Here is a 14,643-nt window from a genome sequence, read left to right as displayed (position 1 = left end):
AATGCATACCTGACACCAATCCATGTCCTCTTACCTCACACCAACCCATGACCTCTCACCTCACCATACAAATCGAAGTTATCGATACAGCATGTCACTCGTTGAAGAAATGCAACCACTTCAACATTTTGATTGATGTAGAATTAACGATGTAATCTCCCCTTTATTTCATTTATTAATATTACCACCCCCCACCCTCCCATCTCCCTCCATCCCAGGAATATGGTCTGCAGGAGTTGCACAAGGGGGCGAGTGCTTGCAGCATCCGTTCAGTTCTCTGCACATTTGTCCTGCTGTTTCACTACACATTCATCAGTATTGTTCTGGGTCCGTCACACTGTTTGTTATTTATCCCATTCTCTGTCTATGTGTTCATGTCATATATGCCTTAATAATCTACATTCACATCCATGTCTACTTGTAATGTCGTTCTTCATTTGCATCAATGTCAGTGACGTGACCAATAGCTTTCTCCCTAGGTAATGGACGATGCAACATTTCAGAATCAGAAAGATTGATCCAGCCTTATCAGAAAAACTACCCCAAAGTATGTATGGCCATTCCAGTCAAGTATGCAAATGCATCCAAACCTACACATACAGTAGCTTCTTGGTTTATAAGGGAATTCACATTGACGGGTTATTTCGGGAACATCTTTTTTTTTCTCCAGACAAGTACTCTGTTGTTGAGCATAACAAAGTTGTTGTTGAGTCTGTTGTTGAGCATAACAAAGTTGTTGTTGAGTCTGTTGTTGAGCATAACAAAGTTGTTGTTGAGTCTGTTGTTGAGCATGAGAATGTATTCAGACCTCTTCACTTTTTTCACATTTTGTTATGTTGCAGTCTTTTGCTGAAATCGTTTAAATTCATTTTTTCCCTCATCAATCTACACTCAATACCCCAGAATGACAAAGAGAAAACAGGATTTTAGAAAGTTTTGCAAATTTATTAAAAAGAAAGAACTGAAATATCACATTGACATAAGTATTCAGACCCTTTGCTGTGACACTTGAAATTTAGCTCAGGTGCCTCCCATTTCTCTTGATCATCTTTGAGATGTTTCTACACTTTGATTGGAGTCCACCTGTGGTAAATTCAATTGATTGGACATGATTTGGAAAGGCACACACCTGTTTATAAAAGGTCTCACAGCTGACAATGCATATCAGAGCAAAAACCAAGCCATGAGGTCGAAGGAACTGCCTGCAGAGCTCAGAGACAGGATTGTGTCGAGGCACAGATCTGGGGAAGCCTACAAAAAATTCCTGCTGCATTGAAGGTTCCCAAGAGCACAGTGGCCTCCATAATTCTTAAATGGAAGAAGGTTGGAACAACCAGGACTCTTCCTAGAGCTGGCCGCCCGGCCAAACTGAGCAATCGGGGGAGAAGGGCCTTGGTAAGAGAGGTGACCAAGAACCCGATGGTCACTCTGGCTGAGCGCCAGAGATCCTGTGTGGAGATGGGAGAAACTTTTAGAAGGACAACCATCACTGCAACACTCCACCGATCTGGGCTTTATGGCAGAGTGGCCAGACGGAAGCCTCTCCTCAGTGAAAGACACATGAAACCCGCTTGGAGTTTGCAAAAAAGCACCTAAAGGACTCTCAGACTGTGAGAAACAAGATTCTGTGGTCTGATGAAACCAAGATTGAAATGTTTAGCCTCAATTCTAAGCGTCATGTCTGGAGGAAACCAGGCATCGCTCATCACCTGCCCAATACCATCTAAACAGTGAAGCATGGTGGTGGCAGCATCATGCTGTGGGGGTGTTTTTCAGCAGCAGGGACTGGGGGACTGGTCAGGGTTGAGGGAACAATGAACGGAGCAAAGTACGGAGATATCCTTAATGAAAACCTGAAACAGAGCGCTCAGGACCTCAGACTGGGCTGAAGGTTCACCTTCCAACAGGAAAATGACCCTAAGCACACCGCCAAGACAACACAGGAGTGGCTTAGGGACAACTCTGTGAAAGTCCTTGAGTGGCCCAGCCAGAGCCCTGACTTTAACCCAATCGAACATCTCTGGAGAGACCTGAAAATGGCTGTCCACCGACGGTCCCCATTCAACCTGACAGAGCTTGAGAGGATCTGCAGAGGAGAATGGCAGAAAATCCCCAAATCCAGGTGTGCAAAGCTTGTCGCGTCATACCCAAGAAGACTCGAGGCTGTAATCGCTGCCAAAGGTGCTTCAACTAAGTACTGAGTTGAGGGTCTGAATACTTATGTCAATGTGATATTTCAGTTTTTTCTTTTTAATAAATTTGCAAAACTTTCTAAAATCCTGTTTTCTCTTTGTCATTCTGGGGTATTGAGTGTAGATTGATGAGGGAAAAAATGAATTTAAACGATTTCAGCATAAGGCTGCAACATAACAAAATGTGAAAAAAGTGGAGGGGTCCGAATATTTTCTGAATGCACTGTACATTGACACATTTGTGTCAAATTCTACTTTCTAATTATTCTTATGTATTTCTTCCCTATATGTGACTCACTGTCACTGTTTGTCTTTATCCCCAGTGTGCTCTCTTCTTGATGTACACAGCCCGCATCGAGGAGGTCAAAGGTAACATCGAAGAGGTGATTAGAAACAATGAGGTTATTGAGGCTGAAATTACGGCCATGATGATGCTGACTGCACTTAATACTGTTACGATGACTGATGTACAAAAATCTCCCTTGCATTTAAATATTGTCGCACACTCCTGTGATATATTATATTTATTAGCCAAATGGACACACCATGTAGATTTAAATATGTATTTAAAAATCGAGTAAATGGATAAGCGGAACAATGTAATTCATTAACGTACTTATTGCTGCCATGCTTTACAACCCAAGGTATGTTGGGTGGAGTTGTGGCACTGCTTTATCATTGCATAACTTGTACGTTTGAATAAGGGAGACCAGTAAGAGCAATGCTGAAGAGTCTGTGTTGAAACAAGGATGGAGATTGATCTCCACAGTGCACAATATAACTTTCCCAGATGACGTAATATACACAGCTGAGTCTGCACTCTTGTACGAGAGTGATATCGTTATGGTGCACTGAGCACTCGTCAGAGTTGTACGTACAAGTCTATTTCCCTCTTTTTTGTCGTTCCCTTTGATAGTTTTTACGCCGATGAGATAACAGTTCGATGTTTTTGGCTCTGTTGAGTTTTTCTCTAGTTTCTGAATCGAGGCTCGTGAAAGAGCTAACATTTACTTCACAAACAAATCAACCAGACAAACAAAATATATAAAAAGAGGGAGCGGAAGACAAGATGGGGAGAGAAGGGGAAGCACACAAACACTTGAGAGCACACAACATTTGAGAGCAGGGAGATGTGTTGGAGGGAGAGGGCTTGGGGGGAGTGGGGGAGTCTCCTTGGGAACTTGAAGTTCTCCTTGGGGAGGGCTTGGGAGTTGCAGTTGTTGCCGCCGCGCGTGTGGGAAGCGGAAAGCGGAGTTAGGCATTTGGGTCACTTTGTCTGTCTGGAGACGTCGATCTATGATCAAGGAATTTATATTTTGAACACAGTAGAATACGAATCGGAACATGAATCGGAACACAAACCTGCAGTTAAGCAGTACTTTGGCTCTGACTTTGGCAATATGTATGGAATCTCATCCCGATTGCACATGCGCAGAGGAGTAAAGTAATTTTTCTAGTCTGTCTGCCTATCTGTTAAATAATGTGGTGTAAAAGACGGTGCATCAAGGGCGGTAAACTTTTTAAAAAGCTTTTTTTTCTACAGCCTTCGAAACATTTATTTTTTATTTAAATTTAATTACATACTTGAACACTGTAGAACATAAATCTCTGTCTTGGTGCTTTCAAAACCCTTTCATTTATCATTACTTGGAAAAACCTTCATGCCATCTCATGCCCTGAGGGCAGAGTAACTGTTAGATTCAGCATTCAGACAAACATAGCGGTGTCTAGTGCAAAACACAATGCAAGACTTTAAAAGGCCCTTACCATGTACTTTTCTCAAGACTGCGTGGGTTAGGATATTCTATGAACTCTTTAGTTTGTAATTGTTTCATATTTCTGCCTGTAATTAAATAATCTTAATCTTGACTCTATATCCATTGGATGTAATGCTTCTCGATAGTTATCTGTATAAAAAAAGGTTATATTTTTCTGCTTTACGGCATGGAAACCATAATAATGGAGACTTTCTTCTTTACATAGCCATTCCAGCCATTATAAAACAGCAGGTGAACATAGCAGTAATCCACGGTGTTAAGTTGAGCAAGATGTGAAGCACGAGAACCAGTCCAAAGGGGGGAGAGCAGTACTTTATCAAGCTGTGGATGAAGGCCTTGTAGGTGGATAGGTGTGCCAAGGAAGGATTTTGGTTGACGGAGGATGTCCAGTCAGTGGCTGGCTTTGGAGGCCAACTTTGAAATGTAGTTTGCCCCAAGAAAGATCATGGTTGATAGTGAGACGCAGGAGTTTGAATGACTGAACTTACTCAAGAGGATTGTTCAGAAAGTAGATGAAGTGGATTTGCCAGACGGTCTTTTCGGAGATAGATAGTGATGGTGTGAGATTTGTCAGAATTGAAAGACAAATTCCAAGTGTTTGACCCAGTTTGTGATTTTTGTCAAGGTCTGAAGAGAGGGAAAAGACTGCAGCTTCCCTGGCTGAAGGATGAGGGATGTTACGGCAGAGGATGGAGTCATCAGAAAATAAAGAAAGAGGACTTTCCAGAGAGTCAGAGGGATCATTGGTGAAGATCAGGAATAGGATTGGGCCCAGAACAATGCCTTCGGGTACACCAGCCTTGAGAGTGAGAGGCGATGAAAGGATTTTGTTGAGAGCCACATGTTGGTTACGAGAGTAGAGGAAGTCAGAAAGCCATGTGTGGAATTGGCCTTGGATGCCATAGACGGAGAGTTTGAAGAGTAAGGCAGGACAGCACAATGTATCAAAAACATGAGATATGTCCAGACAGACGGCCCTGATCTCATGGCTGACATTGAGGGCCTCCATCCATTGTTTGGTGAATAGAAGCAGCATGTTCAAGGTGGAGTGACCTGGTCTGAAACCAAATTGGTGATCTGATCTGAGATGAGGTTGTTGGAGAAAAGGAAGGATTTCATACCAACTGTGATGATGGATTCCTTGACCAACTGTGATGTTTCATACCAACTGTGATGATGGACCATACTGATGATTGGAAGTATGCTGATAGGTCTGTAGTTAAGGGGATCAGTTTTTTATATAGTCTGATAGTGTCGTCGACATCGGTTTTTATGGACTCACCAGAGACCAAGGCATGACTTGAAACAAATATGTTTTGAAATTTTACTTTTGATTATTTCTCACCTTTATTTTTCAATCTTTATGGGGGCTAGCAGTATGGCCTCAAGGTATGTACACTCACCTCTGAGCCGTCTTGCCTGAGTTCTAATCTCGGCCCAGCCACAATCTGTCATCGTGGTGTCTCACAGGCAGGGCGAGGAATCAATGTGCGCCGTCCCTTAGATTGTTGTGGGGGTCCACTCTGCCAGAATTAGTTGGTGGACGTTAAAAATCCCACCGTGTACTTCATGAAGAGTGAAGGGTCCAATGCAAAATCATTTTGAGGTTGGATGGATTGTTAATTTTCATAATTGGGCATCGGTCGGTCTTTGTTTGGCTTTGAATTTTATTACATTGCCAACAACGCTCACTTTTATCAGAATAATGAATGAAAATCAAATCTTGCCTGGACAAGTTTCAGCAATATAGCTAATGTGTTTTATTCAAATTATTGAGTAAACTATTAATAACACCAGCTCTCACAGATTGGATGTATTTGTCTTAGAACATGCCGGATGGTGCTCTGACTCCCAGGTTAAAGTCTCATACGGTATGCTATGTTCATTTGTATGCTGTATTGTCTATAAAAATTGCTCTTATTGTTCCTGTGAAAAGCACTCAGGCACTCTGAAAAGCCCGTTTATCGGGCAGCAATATATATACATATTATCCCGGAGCGTTTGCCCAGGAAAGGCGAGAGGGGGCGTGGCCCAGCGTCCTGGCTGCGGCCTGGCAAGTTGAGGGCGAGCCTGCCCGGGCATGCCCGGGCGTCCCGACCGAGGCCTGGCAAGTTGAGCGCGGGCCTGCCCGGGCGTCCTGGACGAGCCCGGCATGGTGATCGCTCCGCGTCCTTGATAGGTGCAAGGCGATTGTGAAAACCCAGCGGTAGCCGCTACACACGTCCCCCCAGAATCGACTTGCACCGGCAGGGTCAATTTGAGGGGGGTCCTGATGACCCGGCCGAAGCGACCCCTGGCGGGTCGTGGGAGGGGGTCCGGTGTGGTGGTGGGCGGTCGAGTGGGGGGCACCGTGGATGGGGGGCGGCCTCGCCGTGGCGGAAGGGCCACCCGTGGTGGGTGGTCGACGTCCACGTGCGCCGGCTTGAGGCGGTCCACCGCAATCCGGTCCGACCTGCCGCCGATGTCGATGACGAACGACTTGTCGTCCCGTCGCAGCACCCGGAAGGGCCCGTCGTACGGCGGCCGGAGTGGCCCCCGATGTGCGTCGTGACGCACAAAAACATACTCCGCTGTGCGAAGTGCTGGGGGGACGTAGGACTGGGGGTCACCGTGGTGGGATGTTGGCACGGGGGCAAACCGTCGGGCGGCCTCCTGGAGGTCCGAGCGCTGGTGAGCTGCGGACCAGGGACTGGTAGCATCGGGCACGAATTCGCCCGGGACGCGTAGCGCCTGGCCATAGACAAGCTCGGCGGTGGATGCCTGGAGGTCCTCCTTGGGGGCCGTGCGGAGGCCCAAAAGGACCCACGGCAGCCGGTTGGCCCAACCGCCGTCTTGAAGGCCGGCCATGAGCGCGGCCTTCATGGAGCGGTGGAATCGCTCGCACAACCCGTTTGCTTGGGGGTGGTAGGCCGTAGTACGGTGGAGCTTGACCCCCAGGTTGCGGGCGACCGCGCCCCACAGCTCGGAGGTGAACTGTGGTCCGCGGTCTGACGAGATGTCCGCCGGTGCGCCGAAGCGGGCGACCCAGGTGGCGATGAAAGCCTGCGCCACGTCGGCGGTGGTGGTGGAGACGAGGGGAACGGCCTCCGGCCACCTGGTGGTCCTGTCCACCATGGTGAGCAGGTGTGTGAACCACCGTGACGGGGGGAGGGGGCCCACCAGATCCACGTTGACGTGGTCGAAACGTCGTTCGGGCACGGTGAAAGGTGCCAGCGGGGCCTGGGTGTGTCGGTGGACCTTGGCCCGTTGGCAGGCCGTGCAGGTGCTGGTCCAATCGCGGACGTCCCGACGAAGGCCGTGCCAGACGAATCGCGCCGACACCAGCTTCTGGGAAGCTTTCCGGCCCGGGTGGGAAAGGCCGTGGAGGGAGGCGAAGATGCGGCGTTGCCAGGTGACGGGCACGATGGGGCGAGGCTGGCCTTGGGAGACGTCGCAGAGCAGGAAAGTGTCCGCGAAGGGGATGTCGGCCAGGCGGAGGCCCGTGTCCGCCGCCCGGAGGGCTTGCACCGTGGTGTCGGTGGTTTGGTCCGCCGCCATAAGCGCAAAGTCCACGCCCAGGTGGACTGCGTTCGCGCTGGCCTGGGAAAGACAGTCGGCCACGGCGTTGTTTTTGCCGGCAACGTGCCGGATGTCCGTGGTAAACTCCGACACGGCGGAGAGGTGGCGCTGTTGGCGGGCCGACCACGGCTCCGTGACCTTGGCCATGGCGTAAACCAACGGCTTGTGGTCGACGAACGCCGTGAAAGGTCGGCCCTCCAGGAGGTGGCGGAAATGGCGGATGGCCAGGTGTAGACCGAGGAGCTCCCGGTCAAACGTGCTGTATTTGAGCTCGTTCGGCCGGAGCTGCCGGCTGAAAAAAGCGAGTGGCTGCCAAACCCCGTTCACCCATTGCTCATGTACGGCGCCCACCGCGTAGTCGGAGGCATCCGTGGTGAGGGCGATGGGAGCGTTGAGCACCGGGTGAGCGAGCAGTGTTGCGTCGGCGAGGGCCCGCTTTGAGCTTTGGAAGGCCGCATCCATTGCTGCGGACCAGGCGATGTCGTGCTTGGCCGGCTTGCCCCGGAGGGCTTCGTAGAGGGGCCGCATGAGTTGAGCAGCGCGGGGCACGAAGCGGTGATAAAAATTCACCATTCCCAGGAATTCCTGCAGGGCCTTTATGGTGCGGGGACGCGGGAACGTGGTGATGGCCTCGACCTTGGTTGGCAGCGGCACGGCCCCGTTCTTGGTGATGTGGTGGCCCAAAAAATCAACGGCCGTCGTGCCGAAGTGGCATTTGGCCGGGTTGACGATGAGGCCGTGCTCGCTGAGGCGCCCGAACAGTGTTCGGAGGTGGAGGAGGTGCTCGGCCCGGGACGTGCTGGCGACGAGGATGTCGTCCAGGTAAACGAAAAGGAACGGCAGGTCACGCAGCACGCCGTCCATCAAGCGCTGGAACGCCTGAGCCGCGTTCTTGAGACCAAACGGCATCCGCAAGAATTCGAATAAGCCAAACGGCGTGATGACTGCCGTTTTAGGGACGTCGGCCGCCCTGACAGGTACCTGGTGATATCCCCGTATGAGATCAATTTTCGAAAAAATGACCCGTCCCGCCAGACGGGCGGAGAAGTCTTGGATATGCGGGATCGGGTAGCTGTCGGGGGTGGTAGCGTCATTGAGACGGCGGTAGTCGCCACACGGGCGCCATCCACCCCCCGGCTTTGGCACGATGTGCAGTGGTGAGGCCCACGCGCTATCGGAGCGCCGCACGATGCCGAGGTGCTCCAACGCGTCGAATTCGGCCTTCGCCACGGCGAGCTTGGCTGGGTCGAGGCGGCGGGCCCTGGCGTAGACCGGCGGGCCCGTGGTTGGTATGTGGTGCTCGATCCCATGCCGTACTGCGACGGCCGAAAACGTCGGCCGCGTGAGGGCCGGGAACTCCGTGAGCAGGCAAGCAAACTCGTTCGCCGCCGGGACGGCGCATGCCAGCTCGGTCGGCGCGGAGCTGCTCAATGTGCATACCAGGGAGCTGAAGGTTTCGGCGTTGATTAAACGACGCCGTTGGACGTCCACCAGCAGTCCGTGTGCGCAGAGGAAGTCGGCGCCTAGCAGAGCCATGGGCACGTTTGCGGTTACAAACGTCCAAGCAAAGCGTTGGCCGCCGAAGCAGAGGGTGACGTTGCGCGGGACGAAGGTGCGGATGGTCGATCCGTTGGCCGCAACCAAGGAGGGGCCGCAAACCGCGGATTGCCTGTCCTGGTCAGAGGCGGGTATGACGCTCAGTTGGGCGCCGGTGTCGCACAGGAAGCGCCGTCCGGACGCTTTATCCGTGATGAACAGTAAGTTGCCCGTGTGGCTGGCGCTCATGGCTGGTAATGAACGCCGGCCCGGCCGTTTCCCGGCCTGCCGAAGGTGCACGGGGGTCGGCATGTCCGGGCCTTCTGTCCGAACCTGGCATGATAGTAACACCACGCTTGGTCAGGTGGAGGCCCCGGTCGTCGTGCTGGAGGTGGTCGGCTCGGTGTAGCGGCCGCCAATTGCGTCGGCAGTTTGGTCGTCGACCGTGCCGGGTGCTCGGGCGCCATGGGTGTTGCGTCAGACGGCGGTGGGTCCCATGTCGCCGCTGCGATGCGCTGTCCTGCGGCGGAGATCTTGTCGGCTTCTCTGGCAAGGGCCCGGGGATCTGTGATCGTCGTGCTTGCCAGGGCGAGGCGTACCGGGTTAGGCAGCTGACGGAGGAACAGCTCCCGGAACAGGAATGCCGGAGAGTGCTCGCCGAGCAGTGAAAGCATGTAGTCCATTCGCTCGGAAGGGCGCGTGTCGCCGAGCTCGGGCAGGTCGAGCAGGCGCCTTGCGCGTTCCGCCGATGGGAGGGCGAAAGCGTCGAGGAGAAGCTTCTTAATCGCGCCGTATTTGTCAGCGGCTGGCGGGCTCTCGAGGAGGCTCAGGGCGCGGGCCGCGGTGGCCCAACCGAGCGCTGTTACCACATGGTGGAAGCGGGTGTCGTCGGCCGTGATGCCTCACAGGGCGAACAGGGAATCCGCCTGTGCGAACCAAACCGCCGCGTGAGCCTCGCAGAAGGTAGGCAGTTTAAGGGCGACTGCCGTGTCCATGTCGGTAGGTCACCAATGAAGGAGCTGGGGCTCCCACGTCGATCGCAAGAATGGACGCGACAAAAAGCTGGAATTCATCCGAGTTGCTTTAATCAAACCAAACACTCAGGCACTCTGAAAAGCCCGTTTATCGGGCAGCAATATATATACATATTATCCCGGAGCGTTTGCCCAGGAAAGGCGAGAGGGGGCGTGGCCCAGCGTCCTGGCTGCGGCCTGGCAAGTTGAGCGCGGGCCTGCCCGGGCGTCCTGGACGAGCCCGGCATGGTGATCGCTCCGCGTCCTTGATAGGTGCAAGGCGATTGTGAAAACCCAGCGGTAGCCGCTACAATGCATCATTAATCTCCAATCATCAGCAAGGTCATGGAATCCATCATTACAGTTGATATGAAATCAATTCCTTTTCTCCAACGGCCTCATCGCAGATCATCAATTCAGATTCAGACCTTGTCATTCTACCGTGGAGATGCTGCTGCTACTCTCCCAACAATGGATCGAGGCCCTCAATGTCACACATGGTCAGTCATACTCTGGACATATCTCGAGCTTTTGATAGTTCCAGTTCCATACTTGACTTATTGACTTCCTCTACTCTCATAGCCAACATGTGGCTTTCAATGGAATCCTTTAATTTCCTCTCCCTGTCAAGGCTGGAGTGCCCCAAGGCAGTGTTCTGGGCCCAGTCGTATTCCTGATCTTCTTAAATGATCTACCTGACTCTCTGGAAAATCCTCTTTGTTGTTTTGCTGATTATTCCACCCTCTACAGCCTCTTCCCTCTCTTCAGACATTGAAAAAAATCACAAGCTGTTCAAACACTTGGAATGTGCCTTTCAATCCTGATAAATCTCACACTCTCACTATCTCTCTCCGAAAGAACCGTCTGGTAAACCCTCCCATCTGCTTTCTCAACAGTCCTTTTGAGGAAGTTCAATCATTCAACTCAAACCTTTATGGCTCACTATCAGCCTTGATCTTTCTTGGCCAAACCACATCTCAAAGTTGGCCTCGAAAGCCATTCGCTGACACAGCATCCTCCATCGTGGTAAGCCCTTTGAACGCCTGAACTCTTATCTACTGACAGGGCCTTCCTCCACAGCTTACTGGAGTACTGCTCTCCACTCTAGGCTGGCGCTCCTGCTTCACACCTTGCTCAGTGCGAGGCCATGGAAACGAAGGCCTTCAAGATCATTTGAATCTCCTGAGATGAAGTTGAGTCTATGAGCCTATCACTTTCACATCACAGACAGGTCGGTGGTCTCTTTGTCTTCTACCATCTCATTTCTGGTCTTGCACCCTCTGCTCTTTCCATGCTTTGTCCCCCTCAGGTTTCTGCAAGGCTCACGTGGCCTGCCAGCAACACCTTTCTAGTGAAACTTCCACATTCTCTTCAATCTCATTCTCCCCTCTGGTCTTCAAGACAGCTGTTTGCCACCATCTCATATAATAATAGGCAAAGGTGATTCTGTCTGTCTGTCTGTCTGTCTGTCCAGGGGTGTGGCTTACTCCGTTTACAGAGTAGCTCCATCCATTCTTGGAGAGGCTTCATGTAAACAAATATCCACCATTTTATTAACTCGAATAGCTTTGAGGCCTGTTTAGTTTGGCCTGTGCTGTCTTTCTCTCTCACACAGGTTTATTTCAACTCTATTTCGATTTATCATTTCATTTTAAAGTCGCTAACATAGTTTTAGACTCGGTTGAAAAAAAACGGGACGAGAATCCCATGAAAGTTTCCGTTTGTAGAACGAAATGATTTCTCAAAGGCCTGTAAAATAAAGCCCATTCATTGAGTCACCCTCACGATTTTATCTCGAATTCACCATCTGATTTAATTTTTATCTATGGTTTTAGACTCCATGTCAGAAATAATTGAGAACATTCACGCACATACGAGAAAATGCAGAGATATATTTTTAAAAATCGCGCCACGATGATACACGAAAATACACCGCCGAAAATAACAGTCGGGGAAAATGTCGACATATATTTAAAATTCGCTTTTTCTTTTCCGTTAAGATATATTACTTTTACTTTTGATGACAGTCGTCACAAAACGACATATATTTCTTCGTTCTTATTTCATTCAACATTATTATCCGGAAGTAAAAACTAAAATATGTTTCAGGAAATTACCGAGAGATATTTCTTCGTTTTTTTTTTATTAGTTATGTGCGCATACACTTTAAATAGGTTTATTTGAAATCTTTAATTTTCACAATGTAATTTACTTGCCATTTGATGATTACGAGACACTTCTTCTTGAGGATCGTGACAATTCATGCGTTGCGTGGAAACTTCCCATTTCCAAAATGAATGAGACGGGAGAGAAGCGAGGAGTGACGGGTTGGAGAGCGAGGAGCGAGGGGTCGGAGAGTGAGGAGCGAGGAGTCGGAGAGCCAGGAGCTAGGGGTTGGAGAGCGAGGAGCTAGGGGTTGGAGAGCGAGGAGCTAGGGGTTGGAGAGTGAGGAGCTAGGGGTTGGAGAGTGAGGAGCTAGGGGTTGGAGAGCGAGGAGCGCGGGGTTGGAGAGTGAGGAGTGAGGGGTTGGAGAGCGAGGGGCTAGGGGTTGGAGAGTGAGGAGCTAGGGGTTGGAGAGCGAGGAGCGAGGGGTTGGAGAGCGAGGAGCGAGGGGTTGGAGAGCGAGGAGCGAGGGTTTGGAGAGCGAGGAGCGAGGGGTTGGAGAGCGAGGAGCGAGGGTTTGGAGAGCAAGGAGCGAGAGGTTGGAGAGCGAGGAGCTAGGGGTTGGAGAGCGAGGAGCGAGGGGTTGGAGAGTACGGAGTTGGAGAGTGAGGACCAATTGAAGAGGAGAGTGAGGGATTGGAGAGGAGTGTGAGGGATTGGAGAGGAGTGTGAGGGATTGGAGAGGAGTGTGAGGGATTGGAGAGGAGTGTGAGGAAGTATTGGAGAGGAGGGGTGTGAGGAGGTATTGGAGAGGAGGGGTGTGAGGAGGTATTGGAGGGGAGTGTGAGGAGGAGTGGGATTGGAGAGGCGTGAGGGTGGAGAGAGGAGAGTGTCAGGTGGAGAGGAGTGAGGGGTCACATATTATGTGAAATAAATAAATTGTGTTCATTACATCATTTCTGGATCTGATGAATTGCCAGTAACCATTTTGTAAAATTTAATGTGCAGCATCTAAACCAAGATGTCCAAATGTCACACACGTCCATGCCCGTACGATTCCCATGGGTGACCCCACTAGACTGCAGCAAGAAAAAGAACGAGACGGGAGAACGAGACCCTCGACGAACGTGATCACAGACTCGCACAGGATGCTGCTGCAACAGCGATGAGGAGGGTTTGAGAGGAGCGAGGGGTTGGAGAGTGAGGAGCTAGGGGTTGGAGAGTGAGGAGGTAGGGGTTGGAGAGTGAGGAGCTAGGGGTTGGAGAGTGAGGAGCTAGGGGTTGGAGAGTGAGGAGCGAGGGGTTGGAGAGTGAGGCGTTGGAGAGCTAGGGGTTGGAGAGCGAGGAGCAAGGGGTTGCAGAGTGAGGAGCGAGGGGTTGGAGAGCGAGGAGCTAGCGGTTGGGGAGTGAGGGGCTAGGGGTTGGAGAGGAGTGAGAAATTGGAGAGGAGCGAGGGGTTGGAGAGTGAGGAGCGAGGGGTTGGAGAGCGAGGGGTTGGAGAGTGAGGAGCGAGGGGTTGGAGAGTGAGGAGCGAGGGGTTGGAGAGTGAGGGGCGAGGGGTTGGAGAGTGAGGAGCGAGGGTTTGGAGAGTGAGGAGCGAGGGGTTGGAGAGCGAGGAGCTAGGGGTTGGAGAGGAGCAAGAAATTGGAGAGGAGTGAGGGGTTGGAGAGCGAGGAGCGAGGGGTTGGAGATTGAGGAGCGAGGGGTTGGAGAGCGAGGAGCTAGGGGTTGGAGAGCGAGGAGCGAGTTTCAAAGTTCAAAGAGCGAGTTTTCAAAGTTTCACCTCTTTCAAAGTTTCCAGTTTTCCTTCCTGAGAATTTGCGGCTGTATGCATCATGTTTATACTCCCTGTATTCTCCCTTATCCACCATTTTTCCCCACATCCATTATTTATCCAAGTCTCTTATTTTGTCCCTCATCGTTGCCGTTGGTGTATTTTCCCCCTCTCTTTCTGTTGTTCCTTTTGTTCTGTTATGATATGTCCTGATGCATTGTTTTTTCTAGATCATCCATGAGCCTCAACTTTGTATGCAAAACAAAAACTGCACAAATAATCTGCAAAAATTGTCCTATTGGTTTGTTCAGCTCTTCAGAAGCATATGACCTCTTTTTGTTTTTATCCTTCCGACCTCCTCAGGCACTGATACTGTTTCAGCGCTGCAAGGACAGTCAGAATGAGTTGGTGCAGCTGCACCATATCTGTTTTTGGGAGATGATGTGGTGTAGCGCCTTCCTGTTGGATTGGCCGGTTGCCTATCATCTGGCCAGCCGTTTGGCCATTGACAGCCGCTGGTCCAAGGCATGTAGATTTGCATCGCTCAGTAATCTTTGAGATGGGTAGGATGAGAAATTTTGTTTTGTTTTACTCTGGAGTGCATTGTATTTTTTTAACCGGTACAAATTTTTTTTTTTGTTGTTGTTGTTGTTGTTGTATACTGAATCGAGGCTCGTGAAAGAGCTGAC

At 50.8% G+C, this 14,643-nt stretch overlaps 1 protein-coding gene across 4 annotated transcripts in view; it reads left to right on the top strand.

Annotated features, from left to right (window-relative positions):
• The window catches only part of LOC137421446 (tetratricopeptide repeat protein 39B), a 130,512-nt gene that overhangs the window by 95,482 nt on the left and 20,387 nt on the right, over positions 1–14,643 (top strand). For all 4 annotated transcript variants that reach the window (XM_078772760.1, XM_068107521.2, XM_068107522.2 and 1 more), the window contains 4 exons: positions 219–327; positions 480–547; positions 2,516–2,575; positions 14,318–14,479. In XM_078772760.1, the coding sequence (XP_078628886.1) occupies positions 219–327; positions 480–547; positions 2,516–2,575; positions 14,318–14,479 (399 nt within the window). The remainder of the gene's footprint in view (positions 1–218; positions 328–479; positions 548–2,515; positions 2,576–14,317; positions 14,480–14,643) is intronic.

This window comes from Myxine glutinosa, chromosome 2, assembly GCF_964187855.1.
Source record: "Myxine glutinosa chromosome 2, kmMyxGlut1.1, whole genome shotgun sequence".
Taxonomy (NCBI): domain Eukaryota; kingdom Metazoa; phylum Chordata; class Myxini; order Myxiniformes; family Myxinidae; genus Myxine; species Myxine glutinosa.
Note: the sequence above shows the minus strand (reverse complement) of the source record. Positions and strands in the feature narration are given on the sequence as shown.